Source organism: Glycine soja, chromosome 8, assembly GCF_004193775.1.
Source record: "Glycine soja cultivar W05 chromosome 8, ASM419377v2, whole genome shotgun sequence".
Classification (NCBI taxonomy): Eukaryota; Viridiplantae; Streptophyta; class Magnoliopsida; order Fabales; family Fabaceae; genus Glycine; species Glycine soja.
Window position 1 is genome coordinate 33,704,021 of NC_041009.1, and position 21,799 is coordinate 33,725,819.

General features: G+C 40.2%; 1 protein-coding gene across 1 annotated transcript; it reads right to left on the minus strand.

Annotated features, from left to right (window-relative positions):
- Positions 1-12,816: 12,816 nt before the first annotated feature.
- LOC114424098 lies at positions 12,817-13,482 on the minus strand. The gene has a single exon (XM_028390964.1). The coding sequence runs from the start codon at positions 13,480-13,482 to the stop codon at positions 12,817-12,819; it is 666 nt and encodes a 221-aa protein (XP_028246765.1).
- Positions 13,483-21,799: the final 8,317 nt, after the last annotated feature.

Genomic DNA, 21,799 nt, shown 5'->3' on the forward strand with positions numbered 1-21,799 from the left:
AAAATTTGTTTTGGTATGATGGACAAATCTAAATGTACTATGAAGTTTTTGGTGACGTACTTGCTTTTGGTGGGACTTATCACGAACAAATATTTATGTCCTTTTGAATTTTTTTTCGATGTCAACCATCACAATCAAACAATAGTTTTTGCAACTGTTCTTGTGGAAAATGAGATGGAAGAAACTTATGTGTAGTTGTTGGAGCAATTTATGGATGCTATGAAAGGGAAGCATTTGATTTAGCCATGAAAAATGCAATTATGTGGGGTTTTGCCAATGCTCGACATTGGCTTTGTGCATGGCATCTCCTTTGTAATGCAAATTCAAATGTAGGTATTTTTGAAATGATGCCATTCACAGTTGAGGAAATGCATGTTTGGTGGTTATGAAGTTGATACATTTGAAGAGTTGTGGGCTAAGATGATCAATGACTTTGGATTGCAAGAAAATATTTGGATGACAATGGTACGAGAAGAGGAAAGTGTGGGCTACTGCTCATATTCGAGGCAATTTTTTAGGATGAATAATGATGACATGAAGATGTGAAGCTTTCCATAATCATATAGGGAAGTTTGTGAATCATTGAATTTGTTTATCTGAATTTGAACAATTTCATATATGCCTGTCATGTTTTTGCTATATGGAGAGTATTGCTAATTTTTGACTTTGTCAATGGTAATGTTGTCTCACGAACTAGTTATCAATTACTAAGGAGATTTTTTGTTGTTTATACCCATGCTGACTAGAGCAACATTACTGAGGGTAATTGAATGTCATGAGACTCTTGGGTTTACAATTTTCTCTGATAAAGTATCTTGGTAATGGGAAAGTTTGACATGTTTGTTTCTTCCCCTCTCCTATTGAAATTTGATGTTCTTGTTTGAGAATGGAATCATATGGACTGCCTTGTGATCACATTTTTGTGTGTTGTTTCATCTGGACTTTGGTGAGTAGCCAAAATGTGTTGTGTTGGATCGTTGGACAAAAAAGGCTAAAGAACCCATCCATGGAATATTTGTAGATGGTTCATTATTTTCAGATTCATAACTGATTGCCAAGCATGCACACTTGCATTTTTTGTTTAAGGAAGTTGCTGAGCTTGCCCATCACCATGATGATGATTATAAGCACATTCTTAATTTCTTTTAGGTCGAGAACCTAGCAAGCTACGATTAAAACAAGTTAACCACCAGCAAGCAGAAGATGTTGACACTGGAACTATTAATGAGGCAGTACGTGATCTTGTTGTGGTGAAACTAAAGGGTTTGGTGGAAGTGGAAAAGCTGGAACATCTACCAATAAGAGAAGCCATCATTGTCAAAATTGTGGTGCAACTGGTCACAATAAAAGGTCATGCACAACTAGGAAAGAAGTATCCCAAGTGTCTGGAACCAGTGCTACTAATGAGTCCAATGGTGACATGATAAAAACTGTTATTAATTGCTTTATTAAATTACTCTACTTGATTGACTTGATACAAGGATTTTGTTATTCTTTAATATGTGACGTGTTCTGCCAATAGGATTAAGACATGAATAGGTTCGACAAGCGGTGGTGCAGATGGTCATGACTAGTGCTGATGCTTATGAAGACTACTATGGAGTTTTGTTGTGGAGCCTTTCACTTGTGTATTTATCTCTAGGAGTTGTAACTAGTATGTTATTATGGTAATTTGGATCATTGAGAGCCCATTTGGTAACTATTGTTATTTGATATATCAAGGACTTGTGTATAGTTTTTTACCTTATGTGCCATGTTGTTTATTTGTGTACATAGATTTGGTTGCTTCTTGCAGTTCGAAATTAGAACTACAATATTACTAGTGGCTTTAAGTGTTCATTCAATTTAAGTGTTCCTACAATATTACTAGTGGCTTTAAGTGTTCGTGCAAATCAACTTTGGCTTAACTATGCTTAAAACATTGATGTTTATTCACTTTAAGTGATCAGATTAAATTTTGAAAATAGCCCACAAGGCCTCATATAAGAAATGTAAGTAGCAATTGCCATGCTATAAGAAACACATATGTTCTATATCGCCTTTGCTAAATTACCCCCCCAAAAAAGGAAGATTAAGGCATTTGTAGGAAGTAAACTTGTTCATTTTGATACAAATTACTAACAATGATCAACAATACAAGAGTTTAGTGAACAATAAAAGTGCGTAGACATCATTCACAATTGTTAACAAAGTGAAAATCACATGAACAACCTAAAAAATGAAGGTACTTAAGGTGATTATGACACCAACGGCCCATATTCAAGGACAACCCAAAAAAAAAGAAAATCCTAAAAAATTCACTGCCCAAAACACACCGCAACACCCAAAACACACAACAACTGGGAAGCTTCTTAAGGTCATATACGATGAGGCTCAATCAAAGTGAGCCGATGTCGCTCTGTGTTGGACTGAAGAGTTGCTTTACATTCATTGAGGGTCCCTAGGAGCAACTGAATTGCAACAATCATGCGAATAAGCCTTTCCTTCATCTGCACAAACATGCAAACAAAAACTTGAACAAGGTGTTCTCCAACTAATTGTTGAAATAAAACAAAAGTAATCATTCTGTGTCCTACCACTCCAATGACATTGGTGGCAAATTTATGCTCCATATTCATCTAGTTAAGCACCCATAGTGAAGAGTTGTCACTAAAAAGCGTTAACTTAGTGTCGCAACCTACCCATCGACGGGAGGGCGACCCGGGGCTCACGGGTGCGTCTTCCAAGGGAGGAAAATGCGCGGAGTTGCCACCAACGTTTATTCGAGGAAAACATCGGAAAAACCGAAAAGGTGTGTGGTCTACGAACTTTTAATGAAAGGTTCAGGAGATGTTTTTACGCACGGGAAAGGTATTAGCACCCTACGCGTTCGTCACAAAGGACGACAACCTTTAATCAAATGTCTAATATCATGTCTTCAATTTGATTTATTTTCCCTTTTATATGTTTTTATGTTTTTTTACGGGCTTTTTGAATTTTTTATCTTTTTGTGGTCGACAAGGGTGTTTCCCTCGCTCCTACGTATCCTCAATTGCGATGAGGAAATCAGACCTACGTAGTTCTTTGAGAACAAAATGTTGGTTAAGTTGTTTTTATCTTTTTACGCAAGATATATTTTAACCAAACAAAATTCGTTTAAGGTGTTGGATCATTAAATGATCTTTTGATTCTTTTGAAAGGAGAGAAACGTTAAGGCGTTGGACCATTAACGATCTCTTGGGGTGGTCGACAAAAGTGGGGCTTTTGCTCCTACGTATCCTCAATTGCGATGAAGAAATCAGACCTACGTAGTTCTTGCAAAAACGGTAAAGTTATGTGTTGATTTTGTGCTTTTGAACGGTCCATGTTAACCGATAAAAGCAAAGAGGACCGTTTAAGGTGTTGGACCTTAAAATGGTTTTTAGTGATTTTTACGGACAAAGCTTGATTTATGAGTTGATTTTAGCTTTAGTTTCACTTTGGTTATTAGTCAATTCATTCAAGGAAACTTCCAAAGAAAAACGTTTGATTGATTTTTTTGATTATTTTATTCAAAGATATTTTGATTATTTTATTATTATTTTTTCAAGATATTTTGATTATTTTATTATTATTATTTTTTTGTTTAACCGAGGTTATGGCATGAACGATCAGTTAGATTTTGTTTTAACGGTATTAAGCAAGATTACAACACAAATGATCGGTTGAAATTCATTTTATCATTTTATTAGGTTAGAAAATAGCTTAAATAAATAGTTAAAGCACGTTAAAAGAGGGTACGAAAAATAAACAAAATGAAAATAAAAGTATGCGAAACAAGTGGGGACCACTAAGGGTGCATAGAATGAATTGAAAGATTCGATTTTGAGAACTTACCGGTTGAAGACCGAAGAACAACGAAGAACGATGAAGAACGGTGAAGAATCTTCACAAAATCGCTCACGAAAATGTCTCGAAAGCGTTACGGAAGCGGCTCGGCTTGGATTTTTCCCACAGAAACAATTTTCCTCACTAATTTCAAGAGAATCCTAAATACCAGAAGGGCTGAACTTTTTTACTTTGCCCTCTTTCCCCTATTTATAGGAGAAAAGAGGGAGGTGGTTGCCGCGCAGCTCGCCCAGGCAAGCTGGGTTGCTTCCACCAGAAGGCACCGCCTTCTGTTGGAACTCCCTGGAAGGCCCAAGAAGGTCTAGTTTCTATTTGCACCCCTTTTTTACCAAATACACCCCTTTGTGCTTTTTGCTGATTCCATTTCCAAAATGTCACGGAAATTTACGGATTACGTAACGACAATTATTTTCTTTTCGGAATGTTGCGAAACTATACGGATTGCACAACAATACTTCCCTTTGACTTCCTGAATGTTGCGGAACCTCATAGATTGCCTAACGACGGGTGTTAAGTAAAGATAAAAGTGAAGTAAAGACAGAATGTTGCATGCCACCAAACAATGGTCCCCGGACGAAATTAGGGTATGACAGTTGCCCCTCTTTACTTATCTTTTATCGGAGATAATAGTGAAGTAAAGATATGACACTAATTTCGTTCGAGCGGAACATTGTTCGGCCGATCAATATCCCAATCAGCGGAACCTGTCATTCAGAAGGAAAGAAAAGGCATCAGAAGCGTCAACAAAACTTCAGTGTCTTGAAAGCGATAAAGTAGGACAACCACGACACTTCTCCACGCTATCAAACTTGATCGTCCCCACCCAGCAGAGAAGAATCTCGTGCGTCATCGGGGTCGAATGTCTCCGGACGACGAGAGTAAAAACCGGCAAAAATTTTGAGAATAATCAGAATCGGACAACCAACATCATCCTGATACCATCGAACTCGTTCGCCTTGGTCGACGAAAGGTGCGGATAACCATAAGGTATCCCCGCATGTCATTGGATTCGCCGTCTCTGGATGACAAAAGGCGCAGAAGACGACGTTGGTCTCTGCGCGTCAACGGGCTCGTCTGCCCCTGGTTGACGAAAGGTGCGGATAACCATAAGGTATTCCACGCATGTCACCTGACTTCATGGGTCAGGATGATAGAAACCGTTCGTACAGATAACCTCTTGGGTATCTCCGCACGTCACTTGACTTCACAGGTCAGGATGACAGAAACCGTTTGTACGGATAATCGCTTGGGCATCTCTATACGTCACCTGACTTTATGGTTCTGGATGACAGAAACCGTTTGTACGGATAACCGCTTGGGTATCTTCGTACGTCACCTGACTTCACGGGTCAGGATGACAGAAAGTGCGGAAGAGGACGTAAATCTTCACGAGTCAATGGGTTCGTTGGCCCCGATTGACAAAGGGTGCAGAAGACGACGTTAGTCTCTGCATGCTACCAGACTCTGAGTCTGACGGATAGCGAAAGAGTGTTTATACGGATAACCACTTGGGTATCTCCGCCTGCCACCTAACTTCACGGGTTAGGATTAACAGAAATCGTTTGTGCGGATAATCACTTGTGTATCTTCGCACGTCACCTGACTTCACGGGTCAGGATGACGAAAACCGTTTGTACGAATATCTGCTTGGGTATCTTCGTACGTCACCTGACTTCACGGGTCAGGATGATAGAAAGCACGGAAGGAGACGTAAATCTCCGCATGTCAACGGGTTCGTTGGCCCCGATTGACAAAGGGTGCAGAAGACGACGTTAGTCTCTGCATGCTACCGAACTTTGAGTCTGACGGATAGTGAAAGAGTGTTTATATAGATAACTACTTGGGTATCTCCGCTTGCCACCTAACTTCACGAGTTAGATTCAACAGAAATCGTTTGTGTAGATAATCACTTGTGTATCTCCGCACGTCACCTGACTTCACGGGTCAGGATGACGGAAACCGTTTGTACGGATAACCGCTTGGGTATCTCCGTACGTCACCTAACTTCATGGGTCATGATAACAAAAGGTGGGGTGGTCGACAAAAGCGGGGCTTTTGCTCTTACGTACATCATTGTGGCCATTTGCTCTTTCATGGCCTCCATGTTAGCCTTCATCTACTCTTGCACCTCCTCTACTCCATCCATTACTCTACCTCTAGCATGGGTTCGGTAAGGGCGCCGTAAAGAGTGTTATTTTCTTTTTTATAACAATGATTAAGTTCATTTTTTTTCAAGGAAAGAATTCAATGAGCAATGCAACCAATGAAAAGCATGGATATATGTGAATGATACACAGTTGAAGTATTGTGAACTTTTACGTAGGACATGGGGTTGAATTAATTTAGATTTTCAACATGGTCCATGACATCTTTGTCAAGGTGGAACTAGAAGTAACAAGGACATCAACAACCCTAAATGTGTTTGGCATTAGACGAAGCAGTGATGTAACTCAATTCATCTTTTGCCCTAATTTGCAAATTGGTTACTTCCATACTTGACCTTGACTTGATGAACCTTTTCTAGAAAGCATGAGCTTGGTTCAACCCTATAATCCAAGGAATGACAATTTTGATTGCCAATAATTTGACAACATTTCACAGAGATGAATGACTCGAGCATACTTAAGCTATGCATGACAAATGTAATTATGAAAACTGACATGCCCGAAGAAACATATTTTCTTAGTTAACCATGCATTAGGTACCATGTTCAATCATTTTTTTAAGTGAAACGGGTTTATGATCCCAACATGGTTGGCTCATGGTACCGAACATATGCAACTAAGAATGCAGCGTGAATTTTCATGCTTCATTTTTTTGTTTTTGTTTTTGTTTTGCAGAGGAAAACGCAAGGATCATGCATGAGCAAACATGAAAACAAAAGGTATGCAGTTTGTAGAACAAAAAGTATGTTGAATGCATATGCATGATGATGCAATGACTCATGCAAAATGTGATGCTTGAATATGATAACGGAAAAATGCAGGAACGATATGTTCATTATGATGCCATGAAGAGATGCTTATGCGATGCCTGATATGGATGCATTTACGGACATGAGAGCCCGGAAAATCATCTCTTCTTATGCATTCGGGGGCGCAGTGCCCCATGTGTGCAGTTAAGAAGGTGATATGGACCTTCTGGCTTCCCGTGACAAAAGACAAGACCAACATACAAAGCGTGCGTGACGACATGATGTAGATGTGTAAAAGCGCAATAGGGGGATGTACACAGCATGGCAATATCCTCAAATAATCATACAACAAAGGCGTACATGACATTTAGGTATATGCATGGCAGTGTTTAAAAAGGCACACAACATGTTCACTTCGTGCCCCTATTTTAGGGACCTAAATAGGAGGAACTAAAAGGCTTTTAGTGATAATTCCCAAGGTGGTCATATCTCTCTTGATGGTTTCTAAAGGTATCATCCCCTTCGAAAAAAAATATTGTGGCAGTAGGGACTACCAGCAACAATATGTTATCAAAGAGAAAAACTCTAGATGAGGGTTCGCTGTTATCAAGCAAGTCAGAGACTCAGCATGACCACAGATTCACCTCCACTCCTTATGTTCCCATGGACCTGGGTATAGGGCCCCTTTTCAACTCATCGTGTGTACAAATAGTGTTGGTGTTTGTGTGTATCAAATAAATAAATATCTATCTCATGCATACATTTCAAAAACACACTAAAAGCATCAAAGAGTTATATACAAGAACATAAGAGAAATAAAAGGAAACCGACAAAAGAGGATGATGTAAGCTCCATTGGAGCTTGTAGGCCTAGGATCTTCTTCATCAATGGATTCCTTTGCTTCTTGGAAGATGAATGGCAGCGGAATGGAGAAGGGAAAAGAGGGAGGAGACGCCACTTCAAGGAGACACTACTACAAAAAGCGGATTCAACATCGGTGTGTTAACATCGGTTGTTAAAAAAACCGATGTTAACATATGCGCGGTGGCATAGTTGTAAATACCGTGTATATGTTAACATCGGTTTTTTTAACAACCGATGTTAACGAAGTTCATTAACATCGGTTATTGGAGAACTGATGTTAACATTTATTAGTAACATCGGTTTTTAAATAACCGATGTTAACATATGTTTATTAACATCGGGTTTGTAGAAAACCGATGTTAGCGTTTGTTATGTTAACATCGGTTTTCTCCAGAATACCGATATTAACCTTAACATCATTTTGTTAACATCGGGTTTTTTTAAAAACCGATGTTGAAGTTATATTTTAAAAAATATGGTGAGCCCTAAGAAGCTGGCACTCTGTCTTCTTCTCCATCTAAGCTTTCGCGCTCTCTTCTTCTTCTAATCTCCGTCTAGCGAAACTGTCCTTGTCTGCATCTGAGCATCGTGTTCGTCGCACTCGAGCATCGTCACAAGTCTCTGCTTCTTCTCCTTCGCCACCATACCTAGGCATGTTTCGTCTCCTTCGCGTTGTCTTGTCCTTCTCTCTGTCTTCTTCTCCATCTAAGTTTTCTTGCTCTCTTTGTTCTCCATCTACCTTGAAGTTGTATGTTCTCCATCTGACCATCATTTTGTCTAAGGTCGAGCATCGTTTTCGTCGCACTCGAGCATCGTCAGAAGTCTGTGCTTCTTCTCCTTCGCCACCTCACGTAGGTATGTTTGGTCTAATCCTGTATGAATATTTGATTGCATTCATGTATCGCACACTTAGTGAACTAAACATGGCTAGGGTATCTCATATTTAACTCGAGCATCGTGACAACTTTGTGCTTCTTCTCCTTAGTGAAGTTTCCCTTACCCTTATTGTGTTCTTGTAACAGTTTAAGAGTTAACGCCTATTATTGGAGTTTAACAGTTTCCCTTACCCTTATTGTGTTCTTGTAACAGTTTAAGAGTTTAAGAGTTAACGCCTATTATTGAAGTTTAACAGTTTCCCTTACCCTTATTATGTTCTTGTTTTTTTTTTGAACGGCCAAAATTATATTATATATAAAATAGAAGATACATAGTACCAGGGGTACTACAGTAAGCCACAGGAGGTAGACTCTCCTGGGACAGAAAAGAACATAAAATTATATAACATCCTAACAAAAACCAATCAACCCAACCCAACAACACTATAACTACTTAAAAGCCAAAGCCATAGATGAAGACCATTGGTGAAATGGAATATTAAAATCCTTTTCCCACCCCCTCATCCAAGACCAAGAGAGGAAAATTGTATTATCCAGCAGTCTCGATATGACAAAAGAGTGATTGCTGAAAATGATGTCATTTCGGAGCTTCCATATTGATATTGTAGCTGCTATCCACCAAATTTTCCACCTTCTGTTAGTATTCTGCAATCCTGACATGGGAGAGTGCTGGAGGAAATTATCCATAGGCTTACAATGGAGCACTCTAGGTTCCTTAACCCATGAGTAAAATTCCCACCATAGAGGCATAATTTTATGACACAAGAAGAATAAGTGAGAGGCAGATTCAGCTTTGTTTTGACAAAAGGGGCATAGATCATTTTCAATAGAAACATGCCTCCTAATTAAGTTATCTTTAGTGGGCAATCTGTCCCATAGAAGTCTCCAAGCAAAAACTAGGGCTTTTTGATGTTAGGTGCTGGAAACATATACATTGATCTTCACCAAGGTGGTCAGTTTTGACATGAAGATATGCAGATTTAGTAGATAAAATTCCTTTAGGGTCAGCTCCTCACACCCAAGAGTCTTTCAAAGATGCAAATGGACTAATTGCAGCAGTTTGATCAATAAACTCTGAGGCTCTTCCCATTTCATTCTCAAACAGATTGCACCTCCAAGAAAAGCTCCATTCCCATCCAGATTCAGAAAAGGATCCCATGCTTGCCACTGTCTGAAGTTTTTGAGATGAGACTTGATATAATTCAGGGAATTTATCTTTTAGCTTTGTCCCTCCTTCCACCCAAGAGTCCTCCCAAAAAAGAATTTGATCACCCCTTCCCAGCTTCCAAATGAATTGCTGTGAAACATCTGCCATACTGCTGTGATTAAATGTGGACCTCAAATCAGACCACCAATATGAAAAATGCTGCCTTGTGAACCCCTCATCTAGGCCTCTCCATCCCCTGTACTTTGAGATTAAAATTTTATTCCACAATTGATCTGGGTGCTGAAACATCATCCATTTCCATTTGATTAGGAGAGCTTTATTGAAAGCTTTAATGTCTTTAACTCCCAATCCTCCCCTTTCTCTAGCAGCACACACCTGACTCCACTTCACCCAAGCTATCTTCTTCTCTTCTTGGTTACCACCCCAAAGAAAATTTCTTTGAATGGTCCACAGTTCAAGAAATCAGCAGCACATCTGATCCATTGTTCAGACTGGCCAATTGCTCCAAGTTGGCTTTTAGCAAAATTGATTCTCAGGCCAGAAGCTATTTCAAAGCTTCTAAGAACAGCCTTGATAACCCTGGGCTTTTGTCATTGCCACAAGCCCAAACTGCAGAGTGAATCTCCTCCTCCTTAAATGGCTCAACCATCAAATCTCTCTGGGTTGGGTGCAGAACACTAAAAGCAACTCCATCCAAGTTGGGTCTGAGCAGATTAGGTTCAGAAAATCTGCTCTGAAAATGATGCTTTACCTCAGCCTTGATCATTGTAGGGTTTTCTACCCAAGACCCATCAATCAACAGTCCCCTCACATCATTTCTCCTTCTGCTGTAATTAATACTTCTGTGAAAATAAGAAGTATTGCTGTCTCCCTCTTTAATCCACCTGCTTCTAGATTTCTGTCTTAGACATGCCTCATGGATAGTTGCCTTTTCCCAAAGATCAGCTTGGGTCTTCTTAAGCTCCTGGATTTGTTGATCAGAAGGTTGAACTGGTAGAGCATTCTCCATATCATTTAGCTTTTGCTGAATCTGCTTGACTTTGTTACCCAAGTCTCCAAAGTTTTCTTTACTCTAGATTTTTAATCTTTGCTTGAGGGTCTGAAGTTTACATTTCAGCACATAACCACCCCACCCTGTAGGTTTAGTTTCAGACCAGCACTCCTTCACCACCTTGTGGTAATCTTTGTTCATTAACCAACCATCAAACACCTTAAAAGGCTTAGGGCCCCAATCAATGCATTTAGATTGCATAAATACAGGGCATTGATTAGAATAATTTCTATCAAGAATAAACTGAGAACTGTCGGGCCACTTAGATAGCCATGCATCAGAGACCAGCACCCTATCTAATTTGCTTTTACAAGACCCATTTGGCCTAAACCAGGTGAACAACTTACCCACACAGGGGATATCATCAACCTCCATATCATGAAGCCAATCATTGAATTCAGATATCAGATTAGAATCTGAATTACTATGATTGTTACCCAATCTTTCAAAGGGATGTCAAATACAATTAAAGTCCCCTACAAGACACCAACAACCCTCTTGAGATTGAAGCTTCCTTGTACTCAAAGACTGCCATAACTGTCTTTTGCCTTCTACATCGCAAGGAGCATAAATATTAGCCACAACCACTCTCTGCAAATCAGCCATCCAGACCCCTCCCAGCAGAATTAGACCCTTTTCTGATAATCTGAAATCAACTTTAAAATTGTTATCATTCCAAATACATAACATCCCCCCAGCAGTGTTCACAGCTGGAAACCATTCCCAAGCAAAATCAGAGTGTCCCCACAAGGCTTGAGCAGCTGCCTTATCAAGAGAATCCCTTTGAGTTTCTTGCAAACAAAGTAGATCCACCTTATGCTTCCCAACCAAATATCTAATAGAGGCCCATATAACACCTCTACCCAACCCTCTAATGTTATAAGATAGGATATTCCTTATTATGTTCTTGTAACAGTTTAAGAGTTTAAGAGTTAACGCCTCCTAGTTCCTAAAACCTTCCTTAAGATTAGAGGACCATTGGTTAAAATGAAGAGTAAAATCCTTGTCCATTGCTTTGATCCACGACCATAGTAGGAATAAGGCATCTTCTAACAGTTTGGTTCTATGAAAAGTTGTATCTTGGAACACCACCTTATTTCTATGGTGCCATATTGTCCAAGTTAAAGCAATCCACCAGCATTTCAAGGTTTTGGACCTGACTACATCTGCTACCTCCATTCCATGTTGCAGAAATGGTCCCTATGATTTTGTGGCATTACAGTGATAAGATTAACCCAGGACATTGATTCCCACCATAAAGGGAGGGTTTTGCTACAATTGAAGAACAAGTGTTCAGCCCTTAATTGATTAAATTCCAAGCAGCATGGCTAAAAGCTTTTGAGTTTTGCCCTTAATTGTTTTTTTATTCTTCTGTATTTTATACTTTTTTTCTATAGTTCATTTCATCATCATTGTAACTATAGCTGCCCATTATAAAATAGCTTAGACAATCTAGGTCTGCTGCTTCTGAACCTTTTATTTATCCTTGAAGTAGTTTAATTTTTTTTATTTGTGTTCAACTAGTGAAGAGTGAAGACTGAAGTTGTTCTGTCAGACTCGTTGATTTTCCTTTCATTTCGACGAAAGCCTAAGCAATACACTGCCACTGAATTGCCAGTAAGAAAAATTGGTCATGAAACACACACACACACACACACAAACCCTAATGACACACACACACACACACACGTATGATAGAAACATACAGACACACACTGATGACACACACACACACACACTCATCATACAAAGACACACACACAAGTTTGATAACAAATTTGTTCAATTATACATGCAGAAATTTATTCAGTTCTGACTTGTTAGCTGTGACAAGGTAGCTGGCCTCTTCATAAGGTACTTATCTAAGTTTAACTTTTTTTTTTGCTCAGCAAAAGTAATGATATATTAAATAAGAGTACCAGAGGTACTATGGTACAATATAGGATGGGTATACAACAGATTCAAAATACTAAGGATTTGACTGAACCCATAGAGGAAATACACATGCCCTGCAAATGTAGTTTAAAACTTTTACATTCATGAACACTCCCTACTTCTAGAAGACTGCTTTGAGATGGGAAGACCAATAGCAGAAGTGCATAGTGAAACCCTTCTCCGTAACCTTGAGCCAAGACCATAGCAAAAATAGTGCGTCATCCATGACCTTACTTCCATCAAAAGGCTGATTATCAAAGACTACCCTGTTTCGGTGCTTCCAAATTGTCCATGTGAGTGCTACCCACCAGCATTTCCATCTTCTAGCTCTAACTCCAACAGCAGACCAATTTTCATGTTGCGGAAAATGATCTTTGGGATTATGAGGAAATACACCAGATGAATTTATCCATGACTGAGATTCCCACCACAGAGGTAGGGTCTTGGTGCAGTGGAAAAATAAGTGTGTTGCATCTTCATCCAATCTATTGCATAGTGGGCACCTTGAATCATTCAACTCCACTTGTCTGGTCCTTAAGTTTGTCCTAGTTGGCAATCGGTCTTTGATGAGCCTCCATGCGAACACTGTCTGCTTAAGAGGGATTTTAAGATTCCATAACTCCATAAGATTCGTGTCTTCTTCAGCCCCCGTTGTCACTTCCATCAATAATCGATATGCTGATTTTGTAGAATAATTCCCACTCGGGTCGGCCTTCCAAACCCATGAGTCTGGTCTGTTTTGTTGAATTTTTACCTGAGCCAACTCCTCTAGAAATTCAGCTGCCATCCCAATTTCATTTTCAAATAAAGATCTCCTCCAATTAAAGCTCCATTCCTACTCTGCATCTTTTTGGCTCCCCACATTGCAGATAAGTTGGTGTTGCTGGTTGGAGATATTGTATAATCTAGGATATTTTACCATTAATGAAACTCCAGCATCTACCCAAGAATCTTCCCAGAATATGAATTTATCACCACTCCCCACCCTCCACTCTGTCTGATTTTTAAATACTGCTACGTGCTGCTGATGATTTAGCTGCAGCAAACCCTTCCACCAAGAAGAGAAATAGCTGCTCCTCCTTGTGTCATCCAGGGCTCTCCACCCTCCATACTTAGATATAAGAATTCTGCTCCACAGGTCCCCATGTTGTTGAAACAGCTCCCACTTCCACTTTGCTAGCAACGCTGTATTAAAGGCCCGTAAATCCTTTATGCCAAGACCGCCTTTGTCTCTTGGAAGGCACACAAATTTCCAATTAACCCAGGCAATCTTTCGCTGCTCCAGACCTCCACCCCATAAGAATCTACGCTGTATGTTGACCAGCTTATCAACCACTTTGTCCGGTATCCTGAAAAAAGATAGGAAAAATATGGGAAGCGCTGTTAGGACTGAATTTATCAATGTGACTCTCCCTCCAAAGGAAACATGTCTTTGTTTCCAGCTAGCTAATTTTCTTTCGCACTTTCTAACGATAGGATCCCAAGATAAACAAATGGCAAGGACAACACACCGCTGTTTAGGAAATCTGCTGCTTCCCTCCTCCAATGATCGGATTTGCAAATTGCTATGAATTGACTCTTTGCAAAATTAATTTTCAGCCCTGATGACAATTCAAAACATCTGAGGATGATTTTTAGAACCTTCACATTCTGCATAGTGGCTTCCCCAAAGAAAATAGTATCGTCCGCATATTGTAATATGCTAACTGGTTCCTTATTCTTTCCCACTAGGAAGCTACTAAACAACTTTTTATCCACTGCTTCCCTCATCAAGCCTGTTAGTCCTTCTGCAGCTATATTAAACAGCAAGGGGGCTAGTGGATCCCCTTGCCTAAGCCCTCTTTGTGGAGTGAATTCAGTAGTGGGGATGCCATTAACCAAGATGGAAACTGTGGCTGATGTAAGGCATCCCATTATCCACTTTATCCACTTGGAACAAAATCCCAGCCTGCTCATCATATGTGATAGGAACGACCATGAGACAAAATCATAAGCTTTTTCGAAATCAACCTTAAACACTAAGCAAGGCTTTTGACTACTTTTTGCCTCTTCCACTACTTCATTTGCTATGAGGACGCTGTGCAGGAGGTGCCTACCCTGTATGAATGCAAATTGCCTCTCATCTATGATGTCCGGCAGTACCAGCTTCAATCTGTTAGCAAGAGTCTTGGCCAGAATCTTGTAAACACAGCCAATTAACGATATAGGCCTGAACTCGTTGAGGGATTAAGGATCTTTCACTTTGGGTATTAAAGCAATAAATGACGCGTTACCATCTTTTGGGAAGATACCATTGTTGTGGAATTCATCAAAAAACCTTAGGAAGTCAGGTTTTAATGTCTCCCAAAAATGTTTGATAAACTTGAAATTTAATCCGTCCGGTCCGGGGCTTTTGCCAATCCCACATTCCCAAACAACTGCTTTTATTTCTTCTTCTTGAAAAGCTCTCACCAGCACTTCATTTTGCTGCAAACTGATGCCCTTTAGTTTGATTCCTGACAGCTCTTGTCTGATGGGATCAGGTTCAGAAAATCTGGCCAAGAATAATTTTCTGACTTCTTCTTTAACTCTGATTGGGTCATCCACCCATGAGCCGTTGATAGACACACCTTTTACTGCAATACTCCTTCGGTTAGAATTCATGATCAAGTGAAAGTAACGTGAGTTACAGTCACCTTCTCTTAGCCATTTGAATCTTGCCTTTTGCCGCAGCAGTGATTCATGAGCTTGTGCTGCTATCCACAAGTCCTTCTGCAGCTTTTTGCGGGCTACCAATTCAGATGGAGTTAACTGCCTATCATTGCTATTAATCTCCAGTGAATTGAGTGCAGACTCTAGCTGCTGTACCCTGTTGGCGGTATCTCCAAAATTCTGCTTATTCCATTGCTTCATTGTCACCTTGAGTCTCTTAATCTTTTCTTTAAGAGAGTATCCCCCCCACCCCCTTACAGTTGTATTTCTCCAGGTCCCTTTAACTAGGTCTTGAAATGACTTGTCTGTCAGCCAACAATCTAAGACCCTGAATGGTTTGGGTCCCCAATCAGCATTTGTGGCTTTGAACAGAATAGGACAGTGGTTCGAAAAGTTTCTGTCCAAAATGAAATACGTACTGCCAGGCCATAAGGATAACCAGTCATGTGAAACAAAAACTCTGTCCAACCTGCTCTTTGCTGTTCCGTTTGGTCTGTACCACGTAAATATTCTCCCCACACACTGTACTTCATCCACTTCTAAATCCGCTAACCAGTTATTGAATTCTGAAATGGAGTTGTTGTCTGTCTCCGTTAGGAATGCACTTACTCTCTCCGATGGGTCTCTAATGCTATTAAAGCCACCCATGATACACCAATTGCCATCTGGGTTATGACTTTTAATTTGCTTAATATCTTCCCAGAGGGTGCGCCTGCTGTGTACATCACAGGGAACATATACATTTACTAAGAATAGCCTCTGCATGTTTTGTACCCAGACACCCTCCAAAAATATGAAACCCCTTCCCGTTGCTTTTCTTTCAACCCTAAAAGTTTGGTTGTTCCAGATACACAACAATCCGCCTGCTGTATTTGACGCAGACTGAGATTCCCATCAAATCATCTTTATTCTCCATATCCAGCAGAAACCCCTTAACCTTGCTATCTTCTTCCTTATAAGACAAGCCCATTTCCTTCAAGATGTCACATTGCAGCTGTATAGGGTCCTCGTATAAAGAAGCCCATTTCCTTCACCATTCCAGCAATCGAGAGTGATCATAAAATAGAAAAACTAAGATGAATTTAATTTAAATTACTGCTTTGTTATCATTCTTGATGGCTTTTGGTAAACAAACTGTATCAGCATCAGAAAATCTGGCCACAAGGGCTTCATTCTCACTTTGACCAAGGGAAGGTAGCTGCACACCATCCAGGGTTGGTCTATTAAAATTCTGCTCAGAAAATCTATCTTTGAAATGATTGAAGGCCTCAGTTTTGACTCTACTAGGGTCCTGAACCCATTCCCCATCAATGATCAATCCTTGAATAGCATTATGTCTTCTTCTATGATTTATCAGCTTGTGGAAGTAAGCTGAATTTCTGTCCCCTTCCTTTAACCATTTCACTATAGCCTTTTGCTTCAGCATACATTCATAGGCATTAGCAGCATGCCACAATTGCTCCTGAAGAGACTTCTTGAGCTCCACTTCAAATTGATTCAGAATTCTGTCAGAGATACCAGCCTCCAAAGCATTCAGCTCCTTCTTTAAAACCTGAATTTTCTTAGCATTAATAACTCCATTGGATGAGCTCCACTATCGAATGCAAGCTTTAATGAACTTCAATTTTTGCTTGAGGGCATATCCTCCCCATCCACTAGGGTGGAAATTGCTCCATTTAAGGGTCACCATTTCCTGAAATCCCTTGTCTTGCAGCCACCAATCCATGACCTTGAAAGGCTTAGGACCCTAATCAACACTTTAGGATCTTAGAAGGATAGGGCAATGATCTGAAAAATCTCTGTCTAGTACAAACTGTGTTGTGTCAGGCCACTGAAATAATCCTTTGTTACCCTACAATGAGACACACACAGATACACAAACACACACACATAGAGACAAACACACGCAGACACAAACACAAACACAAACACACACACACACATAAAGATACACACACACACACACACACATAGAGTCACGCACACATAAAGACACAGACAAAGACACAAACACACTAAGCCACAGACACACACACTGAGTCACAAACACACACATACACAAACACACTGACACACATGGACAGACACACACACACACATAAACAGACAAACACACATACACACACACACACAGATAAAGAGCCAACCACAAACACACACACCCACACACACACAGATAAAGAGACAAACACACACACACACATACACAGTCACACACACATAAAGAGACAAACACACACACACACACACACACACACACACACACACACAGATAAAGAGACAACCACAAACACACACACCCATACACACACAGATAAAGAGACAAACACACACACAGACACACACACACAGTCACACACACATAAAGAGACAGACAAAGACTCAAAGACACACACACTGAGTCACAGACACACACATACACAAACAAACTCACACACATAGACAGACACACACACACACACCTAAAGAGACAAACACAAAACACACACACACACACACAATTGTTGATGTCCTTGTATGTTGTTGTACGTCATGAATGTTCTTGTATGTCATGAATGTTGTTATACGTGTTGAATGTAATTTGCTATATAAATAACTGTTGTTCATGTTGAGTGAACCGTAGATTCTCGTTTGAGACTGAATGCAATGATTCTTGCGGATAGTTTGCATTAGTCATTGTATTTAGTCTTGAATTGTCCGTTTGGACAGTTTGGGGAGACTTGTATTTTTATGTTAGACTCATTTGGTCAGGTTATTATTATTTTGATTAATTTGATGAAATTTCGGTTGAATGCATTTCAAGTTGTTCTCTGAGTGCATACTTGATTATCATGAAATTCGTTTCACCGATGTCATGTCGTGTACTTGGAGACCAATGCGAAATGCTGCCAAAATTTACTCAAATTGTTCAAAATAATGCTAACCATGATGTTTGAGGCTAACATAAAAGACAATCTTCCTAAATGGGATAGGGCCACACCTATAAATAAAAAAGTGAGATTTGCATGCATGGATTTGCTTAGATGGATCGAAGTTGGATCAATCAAAGTCGCATGAGCCCAGAATATGAGGATGGCATCGAGCAGTTTTTGCAATTTGCTTTAGAAAGAGGTCGACCGAATGAAGAAGGAAAATATTATTGTCCTTGCATCAACTATTTGAATGGAAGACGACAACTACTTGACGACATACGGGACCATCTATTGTGTGATGGGATGAAGAAGAATTACACGACGTGGATATGGCATGGTGAAGTGACTGACATGCATACTGGGTCCCAATCTGAACCGTTTGATGTAGAAATGGGAGATCGCTTGGAAGACATGATTCGTGACCTTGGACAAGAGTGTTTTCAAGAAGCACACGCCCCTGTGTATGAAGGATTGCAGAGTGATTCAAAGAAGCCTTTGTATACGGGGTGCAAGAATTCCTTAACCCTGTTGTCTGCGGTGTTAAGTCTGGTTAATGTGAAGGCCAGGTATGGGTGGAGTGACAAAAGTTTCACCTCACTGCTTGAGGTAGTGCATAATCTGCTTCCAGGGGAGAACACGCTGCCTAAAAGTTACTATAAGGCAAAGAAGATATTGTGTCCCATGGGTATGGAGTATCAGAAGATTCATGCTTGCCCCAATGATTGCATACTCTACAGGCATGAATTCCAACAAATGTCCAAATGCCCTGTCTGTGGGACTTCACAGTACAAAGTGAAGGATGAAGAGGAAAGCAATTATGATGAAAACTGCAACAAGGGCCCCCCAACGAAGGTTTTGTGGTATCTTCCAATCATTCCAAGGTTTAAGCGTCTGTTTGCTAACGAGGACGACGCAAAAGACCTTACATGGCATGCAAATGGAAGGATTTATGATGGAATGGTCCGTCATCCGGCTGATTGCTCCCAGTGGAAGAAGATTGATGGTTTGTATCCGGATTTCGGGAATGAGCCAAGAAATCTTAGACTTGGACTAGCCAGTGATGGAATGAATCCATATGGCACCTTAAGCACTCAACATAGTTCATGGCCAGTTCTGCTAGTAATTTACAATTTGCCTCCTTGGTTGTGCATGAAGCGAAAATACATGATGTTGTGTATGATGATATCGGGCCCAAGACAGCCAGGAAATGACATTGACATTTATCTAAGTCCGTTGGTTGAAGATCTGAGAAAGTTGTGGTCGAGGGGGTTGTAGTGTTTGATGCGTTTCGCAAGGAGACGTTTGAAATGCATGCAATGCTTTATTGTACCATTAATGACTTTCCATCATATGGAAATCTCAGCGGTTACAGTGTTAAGGGTCATCATGCATGCCCCATCTGTGAAGAAAATACAAGTTACATACAACTGAAACATGGGAGAAAAACAGTCTACAGTAGGCATCGCCGCTTTCTAACACCTAATCATCCTTACAGACGACTGAGAAAAGCTTTTAATGGAAGTCAAGAGCATGATATTGCGCCGATACCGTTGACTGGTGAGCAGGTATATCAGCGGGTTCAACACCTGAACACTGTATTTGGGAAGACCCAAAAGAAGGATAAAAGTCAGAGTTGCATATGGAAGAAGAGGTCCATTTTCTTTGATCTTTCGTACTGGTGTGATCTTGACGTTAGACATTGTATTGATGTTATGCATGTGGAGAAAAATGTTTGTGACAGTGTGATTGGGACGCTCCTTAACATTCAAGGCAAGACGAAGGATGGCTTGAATACCCGTCAAGATCTAACTGATATGGGTATCAGATCATAGTTGCATCCAAGGTCTGATGGGAAGAAAATTTACTTGCCCCCAGCCTGCCATACTTTGTCCAAGAAGGAGAAGATAAGTTTTTGTCAGTGTCTTCGTCGGGTGAAGGTTCTACAAGGATACTCTTCAAATATTAAGAGCCTTGTGCAGTTGAAGGAGCTTAAGCTTGTAGGGTTAAAGTCTCACGATTGTCACGTGCTCATGCAACAATTGTTAGCCGTGGCTATACGAGACATCTTGCCAAACAAAGTCAGGTTCACGATAACTCGCCTGTGCATTTTCTTCCATGCTATATGTAGCAAAGTGATTGATCCAGTAATGTTTGATGAGTTGGAAAATGAGGCCGCAATTATACTGTGCCAGTTGGAGATGTATTTTCCCCCTGCTTTCTTTGACATCATGATTCACTTGATTGTGCATCTGGTCAGAGACATCAAATGCTGTGGTCCTGTTTATCTACGGTGGATGTACCCGGTTGAGCGATACATGAAGATCTTAAAAGGGTATACAAAGAATCTATATCGTCCGGAAGCATCTATTGTTGAGAGGTACATTGCAGAAGAAGCCATTGAATTTTGTTCAGAATACTTAGAGAAGGCTAAAGCTGTTGGGCTTCTTGAGTGTCGGCATGATGATAGAGTGGGTGGTAAGGGTTCAAGAGGATTGCAGGTGATCACTCCAAGTGTAGAAGATTTGTTACAAGCTCACTTGTATGTCTTGAACAACAGTAATGAAGTTTTGCCATACATAGTTAAGCATGAAGCTTTAGTCAAACAGAATAATCCGAAAATGTCAAAGAATTGGGCGTTGAAAAAGCATAACAAAACTTTCTGTGATTGGTTTAAAGATACAATCTTTGCAGATGAGAATGCTTCAGAAACATTAAGAAAACTAGCAGATGGGCCTAAAAGAAATGTTATAACCTGGCAAGGATACGACATAAACAGGTATTCATTTTACACAAAAGCACAAGATGACAAAAGTACAATGCAGAACAGCGGGGTCACCCTAAGGGTTGAATCTCAACACTTTGCAAGTGTCAATGACGCCAGTCCCTGTGTAGCTTCCATCCTTTACTTTGGGTTCATTGATGAAATTTGGGAGCTTAATTATGTGAAATTTACAGTATGTGTTTTCAAATGTAAATGGGTTGACAGCAACACCGGTGTGCGCACCGATGATATAGGATTTACCCTGGTAGATCTAAAGAAACTTGGTTACCACAATGACCCTTTCATCATGGCAGAACAAGCTAGACAAGTATTTTACGTGCAAGACCCTTGTGATGAAAGGTGGTGCGTGGTTCTGCAGGGCAAAACAGTTGGTGTTAATGTAGAAGATGATGATTCATACATGGACACCTATGTTAGTCCTTTGACCGCTCAAATCACTGGTAAGGTTGTCGGAGGAGAAGAAGCTGACGATGTTCATGCAAATCGAAATGATCATGATGAAGGAGAATTGATTAACATCGGCTAATGTAATTTTCTGCAGAGACAGAGGTCACCAAACCTAGTAAGTGACAACTACATTTTTCTCTTATTGAGGCATCAGTTTTTTGTTTCAATTTGCCTCCTTAGGACTTCATCCAGCTCATGTTTGTCGCCAGTTTCATCATCCACCACCCTTTTCTTCTCTGGCTTCTCACGTTCATTGTTGTTAAACCCATATT

Excerpts from the sequence above, each read along its gene's own strand:
- LOC114424098 (XM_028390964.1), bottom strand. The coding sequence starts at position 13,482 with ATGGCAGCTGAATTTCTAGAGGAGTTGGCTCAGGTAAAAATTCAACAA.